Source organism: Talaromyces proteolyticus, assembly GCF_021365285.1.
Source record: "Talaromyces proteolyticus strain PMI_201 chromosome Unknown BGW36scaffold_1, whole genome shotgun sequence".
Classification (NCBI taxonomy): domain Eukaryota; kingdom Fungi; phylum Ascomycota; class Eurotiomycetes; order Eurotiales; family Trichocomaceae; genus Talaromyces; species Talaromyces proteolyticus.
In genome coordinates, this window is record NW_025764277.1 from 1,028,945 (window position 1) to 1,050,046 (window position 21,102).

General features: G+C 45.4%; 7 protein-coding genes across 7 annotated transcripts; 5 read left to right on the forward strand and 2 right to left on the reverse strand.

The window, feature by feature from the left end:
* Positions 1-466: 466 nt before the first annotated feature.
* Positions 467-787, forward strand: BGW36DRAFT_353459 (uncharacterized protein; the record flags this gene model as incomplete). Its single annotated transcript, XM_046213436.1, has 1 exon — positions 467-787. One exon carries the CDS (start codon positions 467-469, stop codon positions 785-787), a length of 321 nt encoding a protein of 106 aa, XP_046077652.1.
* A 1,040-nt stretch (positions 788-1,827) lies between these two features.
* Positions 1,828-2,943, forward strand: BGW36DRAFT_392750 (uncharacterized protein; the record flags this gene model as incomplete). The annotated part of the gene is made up of 3 exons (XM_046217732.1): positions 1,828-2,157; positions 2,234-2,622; positions 2,658-2,943. The coding sequence occupies 3 exons, from the start codon at positions 1,828-1,830 to the stop codon at positions 2,941-2,943; spliced, it is 1,005 nt and encodes a 334-aa protein (XP_046077653.1).
* A 574-nt stretch (positions 2,944-3,517) lies between these two features.
* Positions 3,518-4,331, forward strand: BGW36DRAFT_421610 (uncharacterized protein; the record flags this gene model as incomplete). Its single annotated transcript, XM_046219595.1, has 3 exons — positions 3,518-3,533; positions 3,597-3,950; positions 4,024-4,331. 3 exons carry the CDS (start codon positions 3,518-3,520, stop codon positions 4,329-4,331), a joined length of 678 nt encoding a protein of 225 aa, XP_046077654.1.
* A 350-nt stretch (positions 4,332-4,681) lies between these two features.
* On the reverse strand, positions 4,682-9,014 carry BGW36DRAFT_392751 (DHHC palmitoyltransferase-domain-containing protein; the record flags this gene model as incomplete). Its single annotated transcript, XM_046217733.1, has 5 exons — positions 4,682-7,199; positions 7,259-7,421; positions 7,721-8,666; positions 8,716-8,869; positions 8,926-9,014. 5 exons carry the CDS (start codon positions 9,012-9,014, stop codon positions 4,682-4,684), a joined length of 3,870 nt encoding a protein of 1,289 aa, XP_046077655.1.
* Positions 9,015-9,515: 501 nt separating this feature from the next.
* BGW36DRAFT_392752 (TRF2-interacting telomeric protein/Rap1 C terminal domain-containing protein) lies at positions 9,516-11,131 on the forward strand (the record flags this gene model as incomplete). The annotated part of the gene is made up of 4 exons (XM_046217734.1): positions 9,516-9,641; positions 9,703-9,788; positions 9,846-10,080; positions 10,130-11,131. The coding sequence occupies 4 exons, from the start codon at positions 9,516-9,518 to the stop codon at positions 11,129-11,131; spliced, it is 1,449 nt and encodes a 482-aa protein (XP_046077656.1).
* A 205-nt stretch (positions 11,132-11,336) lies between these two features.
* On the reverse strand, positions 11,337-12,670 carry BGW36DRAFT_5972 (uncharacterized protein). The gene is made up of 7 exons (XM_046222461.1): positions 12,578-12,670; positions 12,358-12,460; positions 12,266-12,308; positions 12,132-12,211; positions 11,694-12,069; positions 11,613-11,638; positions 11,337-11,558 (listed from the first exon to the last, which is right to left on the reverse strand). The coding sequence occupies exons 1-7, from the start codon at positions 12,585-12,587 to the stop codon at positions 11,543-11,545; spliced, it is 654 nt and encodes a 217-aa protein (XP_046077657.1). The 5' UTR covers positions 12,588-12,670; the 3' UTR covers positions 11,337-11,542.
* Positions 12,671-12,876: 206 nt separating this feature from the next.
* Positions 12,877-15,434, forward strand: BGW36DRAFT_6050 (putative t-complex protein 1 epsilon subunit). Its single transcript, XM_046222466.1, has 11 exons — positions 12,877-13,067; positions 13,119-13,136; positions 13,204-13,252; positions 13,303-13,396; positions 13,453-13,536; positions 13,595-13,884; positions 13,933-14,581; positions 14,629-14,766; positions 14,817-14,997; positions 15,051-15,139; positions 15,191-15,434. The coding sequence occupies exons 1-11, from the start codon at positions 13,058-13,060 to the stop codon at positions 15,233-15,235; spliced, it is 1,647 nt and encodes a 548-aa protein (XP_046077658.1). The 5' UTR covers positions 12,877-13,057; the 3' UTR covers positions 15,236-15,434.
* Positions 15,435-21,102: the final 5,668 nt, after the last annotated feature.

Below are 21,102 nucleotides of genomic sequence, written 5' to 3' on the forward strand. Positions count from 1 at the left end.
CTTATCACCATGGCCGTTTGCATTCCCCTTTTCGAATGGCAGCCTATAATTCACTTGTTGCATTAAAGGTTACTTTTTATCAGTACTATTTCTAGGTTTCATTCAAGAGTAGTAAGGAGGGTCCTTGAATAAGAATCTCTTGTAATTATCATAGACTGTATAGCTCCATTTTATTTCTGGACCAGATATCCAGATGACTCCAGTATGTCTCCGCGGCGATGGCCGCTAGTTACATCATGAAAACCCGGTTCTGTAATTTAAACATAGCCATAGTTGGACATGCCAAAGTCATTTCTAATCAATCACGTGCATTGGAAGTTTTCTCACCTAACTGGGGCAAGGGATATATAAATGACACCGTACCTCCCGGGGACTTGATGGTATCATTTCTGCTTTCTATCAATTGATCATTTGAATAATATATATTACAATTTTCCCATTCCCCAGCTCAGCGAACCCATGCAAAATGTCTTCCACCATCATCTGGCCGCAGCAATATCTTCCGGGAACCCCAGACAACTATGTCTCGAATGAAGTATATGCGGCAGGCATCACCGCAGAACAAGTGCGGCCTTATCTGGTCGACATAACAAAGTGGGAGTCGTACTACAACAACGTGGCCCAGATCATACCACCCACTTCCGGGTCCATCCTGACCAAGAAGGATAAATTCAGCCTTTTCGACCTTTGGATTCCCTCCGTTGCAGGCGCAAGTGTGGGAATCGATAGGCCCTACAGCTACCTCACCAGGACGGCTAACTTGGCGTGCGTGGCAGGATGGGGATGAAAACACTGCTCTCAATGTGTATCATGCGTGGATAGTCGAGAACACTAAATGGGGAGTTGTGCGGATTTTAACGCAAGAGGCACAGATCGGAAGCCGGCTGCTCAACTCGCAACGCAGAGACCAAACCCCATGTTGAATGGCCACCAAGATTGGTTGGATGGACTGGTCAAAGAAGCAAAGTCGGGAGGAAATTGGTGAAAATCGGGTTGCTGTGGGACTGAGGATGTAGCTGATGTCCTTGTGAAGATATAAGAAAGAAGCTTAACGCTGAAACGTTTCCTCGTCCCATGCCATTCGAAGTGTAATAAGATCAGACATTCCAAAATTCAATTGGAAGCCCAGGCGCCTATGGGTTCCAGGGATTAAGGCGGATCGAGGGCCCCGTACCGGCTAAGTCTTAGCGGTTTTGGTGGTTAGTTAGCGGTCACTATCGGCATAGCACTCAGGCGCTTATAGAGCTGCCTGGGCCTGTCGCTGCCTATATATTAGGGAGTGCTACAAAGAGGCTGGCGTTATTTATGTAGAAGTACTACTGCAGATTCGGCTACTACTCTTCCATGGTGAGCCTAGAACTGACAACATAAACCCACTTACATAAAGACATCGTACGGCATAAAGTTACGAGCTACAATTTCCTTCGTTTGAAGGAAGCTTAATATTTTATTGGATTGGTTGACTTTCGTATATCGTATATCTTTCCAAGAATTGAAGCCAGCCCATCGATAAGGCAACTAATCAGAGCAAGTTGACAGTTTTTGAGATATCATCGGTACTACCAATTTCGAAATAGTTCTATTTCCCTTCGTTATTGAACCCTTGGTTTGCGATAAATGTGCCATTGTTCAGTCTGTTGATTGGGTCGGGTCTGCCTAGATCCGAGAGAATTCGGTGCAACACGCCTCTAACAACCAAGCTCTAAGATTGTCAAGACTCTACGGAATATTTATATAGGGGCTGAGGGACTCACGCACATCCAGTGCAATCCTGGAAAACGGAAAAAATAATGTTAAATCACAAACTCGCCAAGACTACGACTGATCATGATTACAGTATCCGCCGTTGAAGCGTCTAACACGCTGATCAAGAGCTCACTTCCTTCCCGTCTAGTGGCCGTCTTTATAGGGGCAACTAGTGGAATTGGCGAAAGCAGTCTTATTCACTTTGCAAAATATGCCTCCCTGCCGCGAATTCACTTCGTTGGTCGCTCCCAAAACGCGGCCGATACCATCACCAAGCGCCTTCACGGCGTCAACCCAGAGGGGGAATACCACTTCATCAAGGCCGACGTCAGCTTATTGAAAAGAGTTGACGAGGTGTGTAAGCAGATTGCAGAGAAGGAAAATATATCAATGTCTTATTTCAGAGCCAGGGTACTTTGGACATGGGTAGTGGTACGTGAGAGCTTTAATAGCATCAAATGCATTGATATATGCAAACGTTTTCCAGGCCCCGCAGAATAATAACACGGAGACAGTAACAACCGAAAATCTTAATCTTATTCAAGCACTTTCTTACTATTCTCGTATGCGCTTTATCGTCAACCTCCTCCCCTTTCTTCGAGAAGGACCATCGCTTCGACGTGTCATCACCGTCTTGGCCGGAACGAAAGAAGGCCCTATCAATCCACAAGACGCCGCAGGGCAAAAAGTCGCTCCTTGGAATGCGCGTGGACATGCTTGTTCCGTGATGACATTGACTCTAGAGGAAATAGCTACGCAGGCACCCGAAATCAGCTTCATCCATGATTATCCGGGCTATGTCAAGACTCCCATAGGAAGAACCATGAAGGGCCTATCCGGTGCAGTCATGAAGGCGTATTTGCCGTGGTTACCGCTGTAAGCAATATGGAGAAAGTACCTATTGAGGAGAGTGGACAACGACACGTGTTCTTGGCAACGAGCTCGCGGTATCCTTCTAAGAAAGGAAAGCTGGATGGATCGCAGAATGGGATTCCTTTGGTGAAGGGCCTTGAGGTCGCTGTTGGCGCCGACGGAGAGACTGGCAGTGGTGTCTATTCAGTTGGCGCATATGGAGAAACTGGTGACGTGCCTTGCCTCAGGGTTCTGGCCCAGCTGAGGCAGGGTGGTATACGAGACAAGGTCTGGCAGCATTTGCAAGATGAATTCCTAAGGATTACCGGGAGGACCACGGTTTGATTATGACGGCCGGTATAAAGCAGGTAAAGAAAAGGCCTCTTTGTCTCTTTGTATGTGCCATACTAACCTACATATATAGGTTTGTAGGATACTTATCGCATGGGTATCATTAGTCTTGATTGTTCCAGCTTGCTCTTGATGTAGTGCGTGGTCACTATTTTGACAAACAAAGGCACCGGGTTTAACAAGCCAAAGCCGGCTAATCAATATCACTTCAATTTGTCGAAAGGTATTCGACGACGCTATGCTGTTTAACTCCGAGAAATAGAATAGAGCTCGAATTCAGGAAGCTCTGACAGCATGTAACCGTAGAGTAGTTGGAGTGATGTCGGAGAGCGGTGGGGAAGCCGCGCTGACGCATGGAGGCTTCTGCCTTCCGCGGCTTCAACTCTGAGCTTCCACTTTGCTTCATTCTCATTATTGCATTCTGATCTACACTCCTATCAGTCTTCATTGAACTGATACCATTCTCCCAATAATCGAAATCGCCATTTACATCTTTTTTCAAAGAGCAAGCTTGGATTAACTGTAGTTCCACTCCGTTTGGAAACCACCCCCGCATTGCCAGCGCAAAATGGCAACATACGAGGGTACGCGATTGTCGCAAAGTCAGTTGGAAGGGTATTATCACTAACGGCTCGTTATAACTCTAGTCGAACACGACATCACGGACCCGCGTACAACTGACCAGCCTCGTGTCCGCCGTCCCGATCTCTCGACCTTCTTTGCCACCCTTTCAGAAATCACCCCGAACCCCTCAGAAACCCGTACACGACAGCATGCCGTTCCCGTGCCTGGCGACGTCAGCGCTGCTTTCCGCTCGCTCGCCGAGGCCTTTGATGTGATGAGGCGAGAGCATGAATCTGGCGGCGTCGATATCGATAGCGCAGAAGCAGAAGACGACCACCATGGCGCTGCTCTGATTGATCAAATGATCGAGGCCTTAGTTCAAGGAGCCGAACTGCCACCCAGGGAAGTCGAGGGTGTCAACGAGGAGTTTTGCGACTGTATGTTATTTCCGTTTACCGCTGCTATGGGCTGTACTATATAAAGCAGACCAGACTGACCTGAAAATATTAGTACTCGACCGCGTTCCCCGCTCAGCCCTTACGCCCTCGCAATCGTGTCCGATTTGCAGTAATCCATTTCTAGACGACCCTTATCCTCTTGTTGTCCGATTACCTTGCCATACCACACACCTTTTCGATCTTGAATGTGTACGGCCCTGGCTTCGTCTTCGAGGTACATGTCCGCTTGACCGGACGGATTTTGGAAAACAGCAGCGCGAGAAGGAAGCAGAACGAAGAAAGCTACAGGAAAAGCGGAGGGCCACTGCTGCCGCAGAGGAGGATGGTGACGAGGACGATTGGGATGGAATGTATGGTTAGGTATATGATAAGCTTAGAATTGTTTATGAGAATGAGTCTCTGATTGTACCTAGGTAGAAAGAGCATTTTTTGTCAAATCATTCTAGTCATATTCTCTATACTTAAGCTACGCGCAAGTCAAAAAGCGCTGCCATGTCATTTCAGTCATGAGTATTCCCTTCGTACAGTCATTTCATTATGCAAGTCCTCATGGAAAGATGAGGTATGATTTTCCAATTCCCAATACGCCCAGTAAAATTGAAAGAACCATATTTACTCTAACACTTCTTCAACACGACTCGTTGGTGGTTCTGTCGGGTTAGGAGTGCCATTGACTTTCTTCTGGATGGATAGTTTGCCAACTTGGTCAATCATTGCCTCGTAGCCACTCTTCTCCAGTAAGCCGTTTTCGTCCCGAACAACTTCCCGTGCTTCCAGCTCTTCGATGATTTCTGGTTTTCTTTATTGTTCTCGAGAAGGAATCTCAGGCACATCACGGCATGTTCCTTCATGTAAGGGTTATGTGCATCAAAATTAGTGCATGACAGAATAGCTTCAACGCCGTTGTGCTTGCGAATCTGGTCCTGAACCGAGGGGGATTTCCAGACTAGAGACGACAAGACTAGAATGACAAGTTTCTTGAGGTTTCGCCATTCGAACTCACAAGGGTCTTCAGTAATGGGCGGAGAGTCGGCTCTAGAGCCAATTTCATCACCGTTCTCATCCACCGCATCAACATCAGTGGGGTCGTAGGGACGCTCTACAGCAACCGGCTGAGCGGGGTCCTTGGATGAGTCGTTGAGGGCTTGGGATGCTGATACTGGTGGGTTTGCAGCCATTGAACTTAGAGAGCCCCTAGGAATGCTTGTGTCTAGCTCTTTGATCAATGTGACTAGATCGTAGACAATCTCCCATTTTATAAGCAGGTCTTTCCAGTCGTTATTCTCCGTAAGCACGGCAAGGAATTCAAGGAACTGGTAAACACCCTCGTAGACTCTCTCCATATCCCAAAGGTTCAGCGGAAAATCCTCTGGAAGTGCCCGATTTGCACGGATTTGGCCTTGGAGGTAAATAAGGCCGCAGGTTTCCGGCACAATAGTACCACGAAATATGGAGAAGATATACCGTACAGTAAGCACATCCACCCTCACCAGGCTTGGTGGTACGAAATCGTTGGGCTGACTATTACTTGCCGATGGCGGCGAGTACTTCAGTCTAAAGATATGTGTTAAGATCTTAATCACGACGGCTTGTGCTGGCGAAATAATATCCTTTTGTTGGCCGAAATCAGCGTAAGCGTGAGACATCAGGCCATTTTTCAGTATCGCCTCCATAATCTGGACCATGTATTTGTAATACTGTTCATCGTCCGGAAGATCCCAGGCGGCGATGAAAATTAACAGCTCGCGGAGTAAATTGCGACCAGTTTCTTGCGTTAATAGAATGTGGCAACGAATAGCCTGCATGTTTTTCAGAACTTCCCGGTCCCCAGTCTTAACACCAAAACTATCAACGATCCCGGCTTTGATGATCATTGGAAGTGCTTCAATCTCGGCGGGGCCTAGGACCAGCGGAATATCCGTCAACAGTCCTCGCTGTTGATCGCCTGGTCGACCACGGTAATCATCATCATCGTCCTCGTCCTCGTCCTCGTCCTCCTCATCTTCTTCTTCGTCCTCCTCTTCATCTTCCTCCTCATCGAGACTTCCATCTGCACCTTCATCGAAGCTCTGGCCGTCATCTTCACCAACACCGTCGTCATGATCATAGTGCTCCTCGCCTTCACCTAAAACCTGTGAAGCTTCTTGCGCACGTGCCATGAGCTCTTCTTTAGCTATCTGCAAGGCATCAACTCCGGATTGATAGGTGCGAGGCATACTGGTATCCTCGCTGGTTAAAGGCGCGTCGACCGCGAAGGCATTATATCTTTCGAAATCAGGCAGGTCCGCCCAGCAAATTCGAGGATATCCAGCCGTTGCACTCCTGTCAATACATAGTATAGGCTGTTTTCTTAGATCTTCCTCCGGCTCAGGAGGGTCTTGTGTGCGGTCCTTTAGACCTCGCATTTCGTCCGCTTTATGGCCAAGGATTGCAGTAAGAGCTGTGCGAATCTCCTTCACTTGTTCCGGATCTTTCCCCATCTCTTGTATTTCCCGCAGATCACGACCGAGTAGTTTCTCCATATGGTCTTTGATTTGTGCCAATAGCAACATCGCTGCTTCTTCCTTGATGTTTGCCGGCTCTCTTGGAAAGCTGGAGATGGTCTCGATTAATAGGTCTTCTGCAGCTTGTTCGCTTCGAGGGGGCTCTATTGACCTTTCGCCAGTTTTCACAATTGGAGCGACACCTTGAGGAGGAGGACTCGCCGGGTCTAAGGGATCCAGGGGCGTGATAAGCTTATAATCGCCATTTGAATGATATCCGAATATATCCAGCCAAAGAACGAGTTTGCGTTGCTCATTTTGCATAATGAAATTATTCAAGAACTGTAGACATATAATCAACAGACTCTTGTATAAATTAACCACTTTTTGCCAGCGTTCCTCGTTTCTCGCATTTGTGTCGCCATCAAAACCTCGCGCTGTGACCCTGACACATGTATCAATCAACGCCAATATTCGTTGGTCAAACCCCTTTTCTGCTGCTAAGTTTTGTGCTCTATTGGTAGTCGCAAGAAGATTCCGAGCAATGGTACAGAGATCACGCAGTCGCTCGATATCTTTGACCAACGAAAAATAATTATATGCAATTAAATTAGAAGATGAATGATCGTAGTTCGCATTCGGTGGGGATTTCCAAGCGAAGGATTGCGATTCCAGAACAGGGATTGCTTTGGTGAGCACGTCAGTAAGGCCTTGCCAAATGTCTGGCGACCACGCGAGGCTTTGTCTGTGCGAATGTGAGGATAGGCTCATAGAATTTGATTATCAGTTAATGACAAATCGTACCTGACAAGTACTTCATGGCGAGTTTTTGAGACGATCTTCTTCCCTGCAGCCAGCATCTGCTCGAGCTGTTTGTCCTCGATCATGCCCCGGGTCTCATAGTGGCTCAAGGTTCCCGCAAGTACGATCTTGAGGAGAAGCTCCGCGAGATAGCATTTTTGTTGAACTGCCGACGGAGCTCGTTCTGTCATATTGATCGCTGGCCCTGATCACAAAGGGGACATTGCAGCACAGCGAATGCGGATGATATCAAATCAAAGTCGGATGCGGAGAAAATCATTCACAACTCCCACTTTGGCCGCTGCGGACATCACGGTTTTTCCGCTCCGGCTGTTATCTTATCGCGGCGTAATTTAAGCATGCAATTTTTGTACTATCATTTATCATCCTGGAATATTATCCAACACTAGAGTGCATGTAAAAACTATATTTATATGTGCAAATGCAAAGTATCCCGCAGATTACGCCAAAAACCAAGATCGTATATGTTGTCCACAGATCGGATGTTCGCGACTTGATGGAACCTCGGATCGACAGGTGAATGCTCATCGTCCGGTTGCAAGATGCAGTTCGACTGGGTAGAGATAGAAAACCCGATTCTTGGAGGCTCGCCGCCGGTCAATATAAGTACTTGGTCACTGGTACCTGGCCAACTCGATTCTGGTTCGATAGACTCATTTCGCGGCTTCGGATTTCTGTAAAGTTCGCTTCTTTCTGCTCTGTAAACCAAGCCATCCGCAATATCTTCCTTCCAGTCATCCCACTTCGAGGTCTCATTTGTTGTCAATCCAGCCCAGATTAGATAGGTATGGTAGACAAGGAATCCAAATGCAAGGGGGGCTGTCATTGCTGCCAGGAGAAAAACGGCGCCAATGCGAATATCATCGGCAATAGCCATGCCCCAATAGCTGAAGTATACGGACCACGACAGTCCCTTGCTCCAGCGTACATCTCTATTATAAGAGAGTGTTGTTTGTAAAGTCTCGCTCAGGATTGCATATCCCAAGCACATTCCGTATACAATCAAGGCTGTTAGAGTAATTAACAGCCCTAAAAAGTATCGATGGTTGTTGCGACCCACACAATTGCTTAGCCAAATACAGTGGTGGTCATGTTTCGAGACACAGGCGTTGCACGTGCTACAATGTTTACTCCGGGCAGGCTTCAGGAGACGGCAGGTAGAGCACTCATTTCCGGGGTGAAATAGAACTCGATCATATGGATATCGAGCCAACTCGATTTTAACATTCTCTGCAGTGATGAAGGACTTTGTTGTCACACTCGCATATAAGAACACATACGGCAGGCTAACTGCTATCGGAACAAATAGCCGATGTAGAGGGCCCAACTTTGGCCAGGCTCTCGGGATGAATATAAGCTCTGATATTGACATGAGTGCGGTGAAGAATATCTACACATGGTGAGCGAATGAGCCGCTATTCGAGAAGACCAGTACTAACCAACACCAGCGGATGATTCTCATACATCATATACTTGCCGAAACTAGTGCAGCACGACAGTAGTCGGCCTCCAGTGAGAAACGAGTCAACTCGGGCGAATCCACGTGGAATGTAAATCCAGATTGTTCGGTGCATAAAACCAATAGGGGTTCTCCTGGATAGTGTGTGAGCGACAAACCACATGTTGAAAGAGATATAGCTTCAACGTACCTAAAGGCCGGTAATCGTCCAAAAAGAGCAACAAATACAAGAAGAGAGATAGTCAGCACAACAAGTGCGACGGTTCGTAGTAACCCCATATTGAGGGACTGATACGGTAAGCTAGCTGAGTCGTAAGCCACGCATGATATATACCACATAAATCTGGCCTAAATAAGATTATTGGTAGTGTATGTAACTATCCCATACATATTTTTGAGCAAAATTAAAGAAATGAGAAATAAGAAGCAAACAGAGAATGGATGTTTCACGGTTCTTGGGCTAATTTCTCCGCGCTTGCGGCGGAGGCCCCGTTCCTTCACGTGACCCCCTGCTGTAGGCGCGATAGCTTCTCCCAATCTAGGCTTGTCCTACTCCTACTTTCAAACGGATGCATACATTGATAGAAACCGGTATCTGATAATAACTAAACACTCTCAAGACTGTGTTGCATCATGAAATGGTTTATTTGATCGACTAAAACCGACTTCTAACCATCGGCGTTCTCAACTCCTATTCGTCCATCAGCTCTGTCCGGCCGTCAAGCTTGATATGAATACACACTTAGTCAACTTCAACTTCATTCGTTTTACTCACGCAATATGGCTGCAACTGTAATCTACAAAACGGCCAATTCAGACGGGCATACAGGAACGCTTTTCCAAGGGCGAAGCTTTTGGCTGTCACTCAATGTTCCACAACGAGATAGGTTTAAGGAGCTTATTAAGGTAAGTTTACGCGCTTGTCCTAGCGAAATACTGTTGTGGACATTGTCTGACCGGGGCTCAGGCGAACGGTGGCGTAGTCGTGCTTCAAGAAAAAGATGCAGACATCAAGTTAGTCGATCATAACAAACGTGAAATTCCGCTAAATACGTAAGATATCCCGCTTTTTTTTATTGTCAAATAAAAAGATCTAAATTTAAAGCTCAGGTATTCATATAAATTTGTCGAAAAATCCATTCAAAATGGTCAACTTGAGGATCTAGAAGCTCACCGAGCTGGCAAGACTACCCGCCCGGTTGGAGCCTATGATATTCCTTCAAGGGGTCATAGGATTGCCTACAACCTCCAAGACGATCAAATACTTTGGGATTGGATGCAACCATATGAGGATCGTGGTGAGCAGATTGCAGGTAACGTAATTTATCAACGACTGGCTGAAATGGTGGGTACGCAACAGCATATGAGATGAACCGTATTAACGACTGGCTTAGTACCCACGGCATACCTTTCAATCTTGGCGAGACCGCTACCTCAAAAAAATCCGCGGAAAACCTCGACCAGGTGGTCCTCGCCAGGTAGACCAGCAGGAAGGGACTATCTCCCAGGCAGCTTGTACCGAAGCCACTACTGTTCAATCTGACCCCATCCCACATATACCGGAGACTTCTGTACGAAGATCGGCATCATCGCGAGTATCAAAGACAGTGTCGGATCCAAACATTCCAGAAGAAACCCAGGATTACGTGACCGCAGAAGTTCGTCGACCACAAGCGAGAAGCAACATGAATGTAATCAAGCGAAAAAGGCTATCTGATGAGGGTATTCCAGCCGTTCCAAAATTCGACATGAATGATGCAGCAAAGCGTAGACGGCGCGCAACAGATTTCATACCGAGAGCCGATCCCTCTACACTGCACCAGTCTCATGATTCCGATGCTAGAACAGACGAGCATCAGCAGAATCCTTCAAGCAAAGAGACCGACCAGGTAAGGTTTGAGAGGGAGCCGCAGTTTTCTTCCAGATCAACTCGGCTGAATAGCCAATCTCAACCTATAAGTGCGTCTCAAAAGGCAGAATATGAAAATCTCGAGGCGTTAGCGGGGCTTCCTAAAATCGGAGCCTATAAGGAAGACGCTGAAGATAAGGAGAATGAGGATAACGATAAGGATGATGATGCGGAAGCGGTCAATGACTGGATTGAGGAGCGGATGCGTGCTGGTCAGAAAGGCGAAGATATTGTCCTTGCTCTCGACTACACTTCAATGAATGCAGAACTAGCAGACCGTGTACTTGCTTCTCTCAGCAGAGGAGACGGAATCCCGAAAAACGTACGGGGGGTATGGACGGAGGAAGAAGATGAAATACTGCAAGGTACGGAGACGCGAAAGATCGACGCGCTAGAGAAAAAACATGGATCAGAATACTTTTGGGAAAGGTACGATTATCTAGAGAACCGCCGAAAGGCTTACCAGGAGGTGATGAAAGAAGGCTGATAGCCTTGCACGTACGATACCCTAATAGATTTGGACTCTTGATGTGAGAAGCATTCTTATTAATATTTATTGAGTATACGTCGTCTGTCCAAGGCTATATAAGCTTGCGCTGCAGAGCATGGATTAAGAAACGTTGAATATCGTCACATGAAAGCCGCAGAAACATTCTTCGAACAAATAATACAAAAATCCTTGCTATGCTATTAGAATGACCAATATAATAATAGCATCAAAAGCGTCCGTAGCCAAACAGGCAGAGAACCAAAATACAGATACTTCCTGCTCCCGAAAACGACGGACCAAAGTATACGCCATCCGCAACCTGAGTAAAACATGATCGATTAGAGAAAGTGGTGCCTTCTGTCGCTATCTGGTACAACCACATGAAGGGTTTACCAGGTAATCTCGTCCCTAACCCTTAAATGTGCTTTGGAGACACTGTTAGTTGGATTCCTGTGCTTGAGAATATCCTTGAACGTACAGATGAGCTTCATAGAATTTAAGCATCTACTCAAACGTCAGCACTCAGAATTAATAAGGAATAAAGATGAGTCTAATTCACCGTCATCGGCATCCTCTCATAACATTGTTGAATTGCTATCTTGGCCGTGGTGCCATCTTTGAAGCGCGCGTAAACATATAGGTTTTCGTTCTCATCTGGCACGATGGTCTCAATCCCTTGAACATCCTTTTCCAGCCAGTCCTTCGTAATCGAATCAGCGGTGATGATATTTTCGTTATTCTCAGCAAGTGTATCCTGGTTATCTTTGCCGTTCGCCTTACCCCTCGATTTTCTCGCTTTTTTGGGCTCGGGCGTCGCTGTCGACTTCGCTTCCCCCAATGACTTTCGTTTTCTACCTGGGCCCTGTTTCCCTGGGGGCTGAGGTCGACCGCCTATCGAGGAAAAGTACTCTTCCACAGCTTCAGTTGCGCCTTCCCTATGTAGACAAGGCGTATCAGCCAAGTTGAACAAAGTTTCCTGCTAAAAATCGCTTCTTACAGCAACCCATCCACCGGCTCTAGAGTCTGATCATCAGGGTCATCGTATCCTTTCCATTTGACTTTCAATAACAATGCGCCCTAATGTTACCAAGTCAGAAGGCAACACTTGACAGAGAGCTCTTCTGAACGTACGTTCTTTTTAAATTGGTGGTCGACAATCTTTTCGACAACGTAACTAAATATCTCAGCCGATATTATATGCACTCCTGAAATCATTGACATACACGTCCTCCTCCTCGTCGCTATTGGAAACTTCATCATCGCTGGCTTGCGTCTTCTTTGACTCAAACGGGATGGAGCCGCCGCTTGACTCGTTTTCAGAGGAATCTTCGCGTTAAGTAAAGAAATCCAATTAGTTTTCTAGTTAAGAATGCAGCTATAAAATCGTTGGACCTGACCAATGCAATGCGCAAAGCAGAGAGAGTAGAGCAGTAGAGCACTTACCAGGAGACATATTGATTCCCGGGTGTTTCAACCGGGAAACCACCCCACGGATGTAATCCAATTTTGCCTAGGATGCGCCAGGCTAGTAGGCGCGCACTACACTCACAAATGCAGCACGAAAAAGCTTGTGGTCCTGGAGTTGGCGGAGGTGAAAGCCTCGATAAATAACGAAAGGCATCAATTCCAGGCGCGCAAAAAGAAGTCGCGTAGAGAGAACAAGCGGGCGCTTGGCCAATCCACGCCAAGCCTGTTCTGGGAAGGAGCTCTCACTAGCGGCTAGCCCGATCTGCACATCTCCAGAAATCCTCGAAAACCCATTATCCGGTAGCTGCTTCCAACGCCGCACTTGATGACAACGAGCTTCTAAGACGTGTCTTGCAGCTCAGCCAAAACGGTGCATCATTTGGAATCCAGAGGATTAATTTTGCCGGTTTTGATTGTTGGGTTTGGGGAATTCTGCCTTAGCAGACTGCCTTCAAAATGGCTATGCGTATGTCCGCAATGCCCCTCATTAGTGAACACTTACTGACTGATGCCTCAGAACTTGATCTATCGCAAGGTTAGCCCACGTTCTTTGATTATTATAGACACGTATACGGATGTCGCTTACATTTTGTATTCGATAGCTTCGGTAATGAAAGATGAGCAGGGACGGCCTTTCATCGTTGTGCGAGAGTACGTCTAAATTATACCCACGTTATGAACAAGGATTGACAGACACAAAGTCAAGGAAAGAAGAAGAGACAGCACGGTACCGACGCTGTGAAGTCACATATCGTTGCTGCCAAAACCGTTGCGAATATCGTCAAGACATCTTTGGTATGACGCGAGCCTCCCGTTCTAGGGGGAGTATGGTCTGATCGATGAAACGTTAGGGTCCCCGAGGTCTCGACAAAATTCTCATTTCTCCAGACGGTGATATCACAGTCACAAACGATGGAGCTACGATTTTATCACAGGTTTGCCTCTCGTTTAGTGTCGAATGAAATATAGGAGGCCCGCTGATGGTGGAGGTAGATGGAAATCTCAAACAACGTCGCTAAACTTCTTGTTGAATTGTCAAAGTCCCAGGATGATGAGATTGGAGATGGAACAACCGGTGTGGTCGTACTAGCGGCTTCGCTGCTGGAGCAAGCGTCCGAACTAATCGATAAGGGAATTCATCCTATCCGAATTGCCGATGGTTACGACCAGGCTTGTGAGATTGCTATTGCTGAACTGGACAAGATCAGCGACGAGATCTCATTCTCGAGGGGTGACACAGAAAATCTGACCAGAGTTGCAAAGACAAGTTTGGGCAGCAAAATGTGCGTCTGTGAAACAATCTTGCCCTTACTTTACTGATGATAGAATAGCGTCTCTAAATCTCATGACCAGTTCGCCAACATCGCCGTCGATGCTGTCCTTTCGGTCGCCGATCTCGATCGTAAGGATGTAGACTTTGAGCTCATTAAAGTTGATGGCAAGGTTGGCGGTGCCCTCGAGGATTCGATTTTAGTGAAGGGTGTCATTGTCGATAAGGATTTTTCACACCCTCAAATGCCTTCAGTAGTTCGTGATGCGAAGCTGGCAATCCTCACATGTCCATTCGAGCCTCCCAAGCCGAAAACGAAGCACAAGCTTGATATCACATCTGTGGAGGAGTTCAAACGGTTACAATCGTACGAGAAAGACAAATTCACAGAAATGATTCAGCAGCTGAAGGATTCCGGGGCCAATCTCGTCATTTGCCAGTGGGGTTTCGATGATGAGGCCAACCATCTTCTTCTACAGAACAAACTGCCAGCCGTTCGATGGGTCGGTGGCCCCGAAATTGAACTCATTGCTATTGCGACAAATGGGCGGATTGTTCCACGTTTCGAGGACTTGAGCGAAGCCAAACTTGGCACGGCTGGGTTAGTCCGAGAGCTAACCTTTGGTACAACTCGAGAGAAAATGCTTGTCATTGAAGAGTGCGCCAACAGCCGTGCCGTCACAGTCTTTGTGCGCGGTAGTAACAAGATGGTATGTTCTATTCTATCAATGAAGAGTCCTGGGGTTAATCGTTATAGATTATTGACGAGGCCAAACGATCACTACACGACGCATTGTGCGTTGTTCGTAACCTGGTCAGAGATAACCGCGTCGTATATGGCGGTGGTGCTGCTGAAATCGCATGCTCCATTGCCGTTGAAGATGCTGCTGTCAAAGTTTGAAACCTACTATGCCGAATCTACATTTTATACTAATTCTGGTTCAGAGCCCTGGAATTGAGCAATATGCTATGCGCGCCTTTGCCGATGCTCTCGATGCGGTGCCATTGACGCTTGCTGAGAACTCGGGTCTGAACCCGATCGAGACACTTGCGTCTATCAAGTCACGACAAGTCAAGGAGAAGAACAGTCGGCTTGGTGTTGACTGCATGTTGACAGGCAACAACGGTGCGTAATCTCTGACTCAGTAGGAATTCTGGGTTGGTGCTAATACTTTTCAGATATGAGAGAGCATTTTGTTATTGATCCTCTTATTGGCAAGCGCCAGCAATTGTTACTTGCAACACAATTGTGCCGCATGGTTCTGAAGGTAACGAATACACACCCTTCTTTATATGGGCGCAATTCTTACGAGTTATAGATCAACAACGTGATCATCGCCGGTGACGACGAGAACGAATTCTAAATAGACTGCTAATATGTACACCAGTTGTGCGAAGGTAAAGGATGGGGTTGTTTCTTACGGCGTCAGGCCAAATAAAAAGCCATTATTCTACCATATACAGATTCTATGGACATAATGAACTATCCGTTGATGTGGTTAGAGATAAAAGGAAGCTTCGAAATGAAATTAGTTACCAGACTAAAGCGTTTTCTTAGGATGTAAGCTATATGTCGTACTCTTTGATATTCGAAATCCGTAAGTCGAAAGTTTGACTAAAGAGAGGCACTTGTCTTGATCAAGTTGCAATTATAAACAATAACAACCTACGACCTTTTCTCAACCGACTTGATTAGCTTGACGACGCCAGGTTCCGGGCGGTGTTGAGTATCCGCTATACTGTCCAATCAGCAATAGAATGATGTTCAAATAGCATCTGTTATCGATCGAAGTCATCTGCCGTACCTTGAATAATTAGAAGTTTTAGACGAGGTCCATGAGTCTGAAAATCTGAATATCAGATTATATTAATTTCCTCTTCCACATACACATGTTCTTCCACCTGAATATTACGTGCTTGCGAGCCCCAAACTGCATAGATACATGCCGAATTTCAATATTCCCAACAATCTCCATGACCACACGGTATACAAGCATATACCGAGTAATAATACAATGAAGAGTCATATTCAGGCCCCGTACTACGGTGCATGATATAGCCGAGTAACACAACTCACTTGACAGTCAATTAAGCTAATCTAATAACCGTTGACACAAAACTGTACAGAAAGCCTCACCTATAAAGCGCGTCCGAGTGCCGTCACTTTGATGATACGAAAGCTCCCAACAAGAATTTTTGTTCATAGTTTACGGAGTAGAGGTAGAAAAAATCTTTTTGGCGTTCTTATTGCGTTGACTGCCACGCGCGGAGGACTTTATCCAGCAGCGCGTTACTTCAGCATGTGTTTATTCTCAGCAATATTCCACAGTATGTTGTCGACTAGGGCCAATTGATGCTGTGATGACACTGGTTATTCCTCCAATCAATAATTGAAGAGCTAGTGTGATATTTAGTTATCCTAGAAAGTTTTTAGGGCCATTCGTCTCATTTAATGATGGCGAATCACTAGCCCCTTGACGCCGCTACGAATTATGACAGTTTTATCCGAATAAATTGATGATTCCAATGTTGCAGCGAAGTTCACCATGACAGCTGGAATTTCAAATAACCTCTTCGTTCGTTCATGTAAAATACATGTATCCTCTGTTATCATTTTGCAGGATGCTCTAGTACTATATGTCGTACGAAGTTTGATCCAGCGGAAGATGATATCCGTCTGCGTCACTGATTGAGGATAATAAAAGTGAAATGGGCTGGCTCCTGGCAACAAAAGAGGAATCAAAAAAGATAGCGACAACTCAGGGATTCGAACCCTGGCCTCCGAAGAGACTGGCTTGGTAGATATTGATCAATATATAGCAGGCCAGCGCTAGTAATATTAGCTATTGTTATTCCCCTCCCTTTTCCGAGGACGCTTACCGTTAACCACTCCTATTTAAGTTAGTCAAGCACTTGTAAATAGAGTTCGGTTAACCGTACCGCCAAATTGTCCTGATTTGTATGTCTCAAACCGAACTACTCTATACCCCGTTGCAGTAACCCCCTGACTATTTAATTTACTAGAAAACAAATTGATAATAACAAGTAACCGATATAAAAGATCTACGTCTTTACCTTGCTCTTCAAGTCTTCTATAATTGTCTGAGAGTTCCAAAGATCGAAAGGAACATAAAAATGCATGTAGTTCTGAGCAGACTTGTTCGTTCGTTCGTTCGTTCGTTGGATCAAGATTTATAGTCCGGGTTTAGCGACATCCTTTTATCATCGCTATGCCAAAACTCTCTCAAGCTAAATACAGAAATGTGCCATCTCACAAAAATGAGCAAACTTTAAGAGGAATTTGACTCCTTATTATTCAGTATTCCAGATAGTTGATTATTGGATACGAAAAGCGGCTCAAAAAACCAAGGGTCTAAGACTGGATTTGCATAGCTGAAAGCAGGCTTGAATGGCGATTGAAGAAAATCGTAGAATGTTTGACGATATAGGCTCAACCCTGCAGCTGAAAGCAAAAGATATGCATGGACCAATTAATTCCCCTTTCTTTCCAGTTCTATGATGTGTTTGTCTTCGATAACACCTTTCCGGTAGAACCATGATCTAATATCCGGATCCAGAGTGTCAAGAGTCACTTTTCCTTGTCCGTTCTTCTCATCTTCACATAGACATATCAGGCGAGTGATAGCTTTGCATTTTTGATGAAAATAAGCTGATATTCCAATTGTATTTATCATTAAAGAAGCAAACTGGAATAATTCCGAAATCACCGAAGTAGTGTGAAATGAATTATTGGCTAGAGTATAGATGGACGTAGGATAAATGAATATAGATTCGTTTGATCCACCCTAGCTTTACCCCAGCGTATGTACTGAATTCCCCAATTGGAAGCTCCAACAGTATTGGGACAAACTGTTGCAATTTGATATTCATCTCGGCATTCTCATCGCCTATGAAAATGATTCTTACTGAGTTTCCAGCTATCAGACGACGATTGACTTCTGTATGTTCGTTCAGCTCTGCATACGTCCGCAAACGAGTAGAGAGATCTATTTCTAATACTGAGTGCTGCCCAAAATTGAACGTCCAAATAAGAGAATTCGAATCATTAAACCCGCACTCTCTTAGTCCCCAAGGAAGTGGTTAAACTTTATTTAGTTCGCAGCATTTAGGGCTTTATCATCTGGCACAATCCAGATTCGTCAAGAACAATGCTAATATGTGCCTGTGGAGTTCCAAATAGAAATAGAAACCCATATCATCTTTAAATGTATCTTTTAATAGGGAGTAAAGGTTATCCACCTAACAATCGACATTAGGGGGAGGTTGCTTAGGAATAGAACCTAGTTCCATGGAAAAGTTTTTACCATGGACAGCCGGAGCTTCTGCTACTGCCTTGTTGAATTCCAACTGACATATCTCTCTTGATAGTCTTGGCCTTATACTTGCGTTGAGACGGCGTTGCTTTTGGGCGGAACGAATCGATGGCCACTCAGGCACCAGAAACAGTATGGTGTCATTTCACTAATAAAGACACCTATGAAGAAGAAAAAAGGCAAGCTATCTAGGGGCTCAGTAAAAAAAGGATAATCTCAACAAAAAGTTTCGAAATTACCAAATTAGGAAGCTGCCACATCAAACAACGCTTCGACGGGGGCTATCCGTCAAACCCTGCCAGCTCGAAAGTTCCAGAAAAACGGGGGCGGCCATGTCAAGCCATGACCAATGAGATTAGTATCATGTTTTGAGACAGAACGTATATGAAAACGTTAAGCTCATCACCGATATGCCGGAACTGAGAGGCCCACTGGAAGACAATACTGAATTGGTACAGCAGTGTGTTCCTTGAGATTGTCAACAACAAGAGAAATTGATTAATGTGTGAGATAGAAAGGAGCACCAAGAAAATGGAAGAACATACAGATAAGGCGAAAGACGTGCCGATAAAGGTCTTCCCTAACTCAACATCGTTGGCCTGCACTTGACCGTACTGTAAAACAGGATGTAATCGAGCAGTCATCAGGTCTCTGTACTTCATAATACATTACTTGTCGCGATGTAATTACATACCCCTTTCCGACATTGACCACCTCCACTGTCTAGTGGAGAGCGTAACATCGGGGAGACGCCTCCCACATGGCAAGTTGCATGGATCTTGTCCCCGGGACAACATTACTACGTAATTGTATATTAAGTGGGTAGGTGGCTTATACTTTTATCTTATTACTACCGTTTCATAGTAATTTTGAACGATATGTCGCATCGTGTTCCCTTGTACCATAATCTAACAGGACAAATAGCAAACAATGGCTGTATCCCGTTAATAAGACAGTCTAAAGGGGGGAAATAATAGTCATAAAGGGAACATTTTCAAATGTATCGTGCAGACTTTGTCCTGGAGGCTACATTAAATAGCAGATGGCCAATCCCAGATCTGCATGAATTGATAAAACGGAACGCCGGTTCCACGGAAAGCCAATAGACACTTCATATTAGCCATGTGTTGAATATTCCAAAAAGGCTGCATGAGGTTGATTATCAGTGGGCCGAAATCCTTCTGCAGTGTGCCAGGCGGGAAAAGTAGCCCTAGCGAGAAACCGCCGCGTCGGTGAGTTATTAGTTAACTTATTGGCACTCACTTTCTTGCTGTGACTTGAATCCTTCTTGGTATTGCTATGAGGCTACGTAGTGGGTTCGTTCCTTTAGTTCATTCGTGGAAGTAAAAGACCCCTGTTCCCCGGCCTCGTGTCACTAACTAACGAACAGTGGACACTGTCGCCATCGCACACATGGCCTGGCACCGTTGATTCGGGTGCAGTGGATTTTGTAATTCTTCAGGATGGTGCACTTTGCGGTTTCGGGGTTGGTCCGTCCGTCATTACGCCGTAAAGTCGCACACCGCAGTAATAACACACCAAGCCTCGTTATTATTATTGCTTTTTGCGGGATGGTTCGAACAGTGGTTCCGGCGTAATACTCTTCCCTCGGTAATGACAAAAAATAAATGCCAAATCATGTGATATACTATCGGTCGGCTTGTAAAAGAGAAAAAATCAAGCCGAATGAAAAGAAAGCCATACCACATGCTGACTGACTGTCCTCCTTTGTCTGTTTTGTGTGCCTGGAATAATAATAATCTCTCCGCCTCTGCTCTACACAAGCTCGGCGCTTGTTCCCAGCCCCGTCTTTTCCGTACCCATGAACAGGTCGATCGGCGTGTTCACGGGGTAGTGGTCTAGATTCTTGCATCGTATAATACCTAGTAGTCACTAATAGCAATACTACGTACAAACAAGTACAATATATCTTGACACATGCATACCTCGCCGGGATTAACATTGAATAGAAGCTGCACGACACAGCTCGTTACGTTACCGTTGGTTCGCTATTATCTTGAAAGCCATGTATGGACTATGCGATAGTTATCATTGAACCTGAACCGAAAACCCTCTAATGGATATTTATTCTATTTCGCACCTGCTAGCCTGCCGGTTGACCTATTTCGAAGATGTATACTCGCGAAAAAAATACTCCGTCCCTGACATCGCGAAATCTAGATCGGCTAATAAGGCTATGATATCATCACCGCCATTTCCGCCATATTTGCAATATGCAGCTAGTAGTACTAGACTACGAGGTGGCACTGCTTACTGCTCAAGCCCCAGAAACTAGTAATCCTTCAGAAGCCCATCCTTCAGGACCGGTTTACAAGTTGCTGCTGTGAAGCCAATTCCTGGCAGAAATACGCGTTTAAGAGAATTACCGAGATGACTTGGTCTCGTACTGATGGAGAGATACACTACTGTATATCGTGGACGGATCGTATAGCGAATGGAATGATGTCAATACCGACGGCAGTACAATTTGTACCCAATACATAATCCATACGGACCATTCGGCTACCAACAGGACATCTTGACAGGATGCATTGCATAGAATTCAATGTTGCTGACGTGGATGATTTCGGTCAGATGGAAGTCTGGGATGTCGGGAATCTGATGGAATCTGTTTTACTTGTTAATGTGTATATCGGTGCGATTGTAGATCAAACAGCATAAGCGTGAAGAATCGTTTGTCTTGGACACTGAGATATGTATAATTGATGGTCTAGACTGGAAACACAGAATATTGTCTCAATACGGAAATAAATTAATCCAGCAGTAGATATGGACCCTGTCAGAAGACAGAACACGAATCGACATAGAAAATAGAGTTATAATGATGACCCAAAAAAAAGCTTAATGAAAGCTCACGTGCTGTCAATAAACTCCTT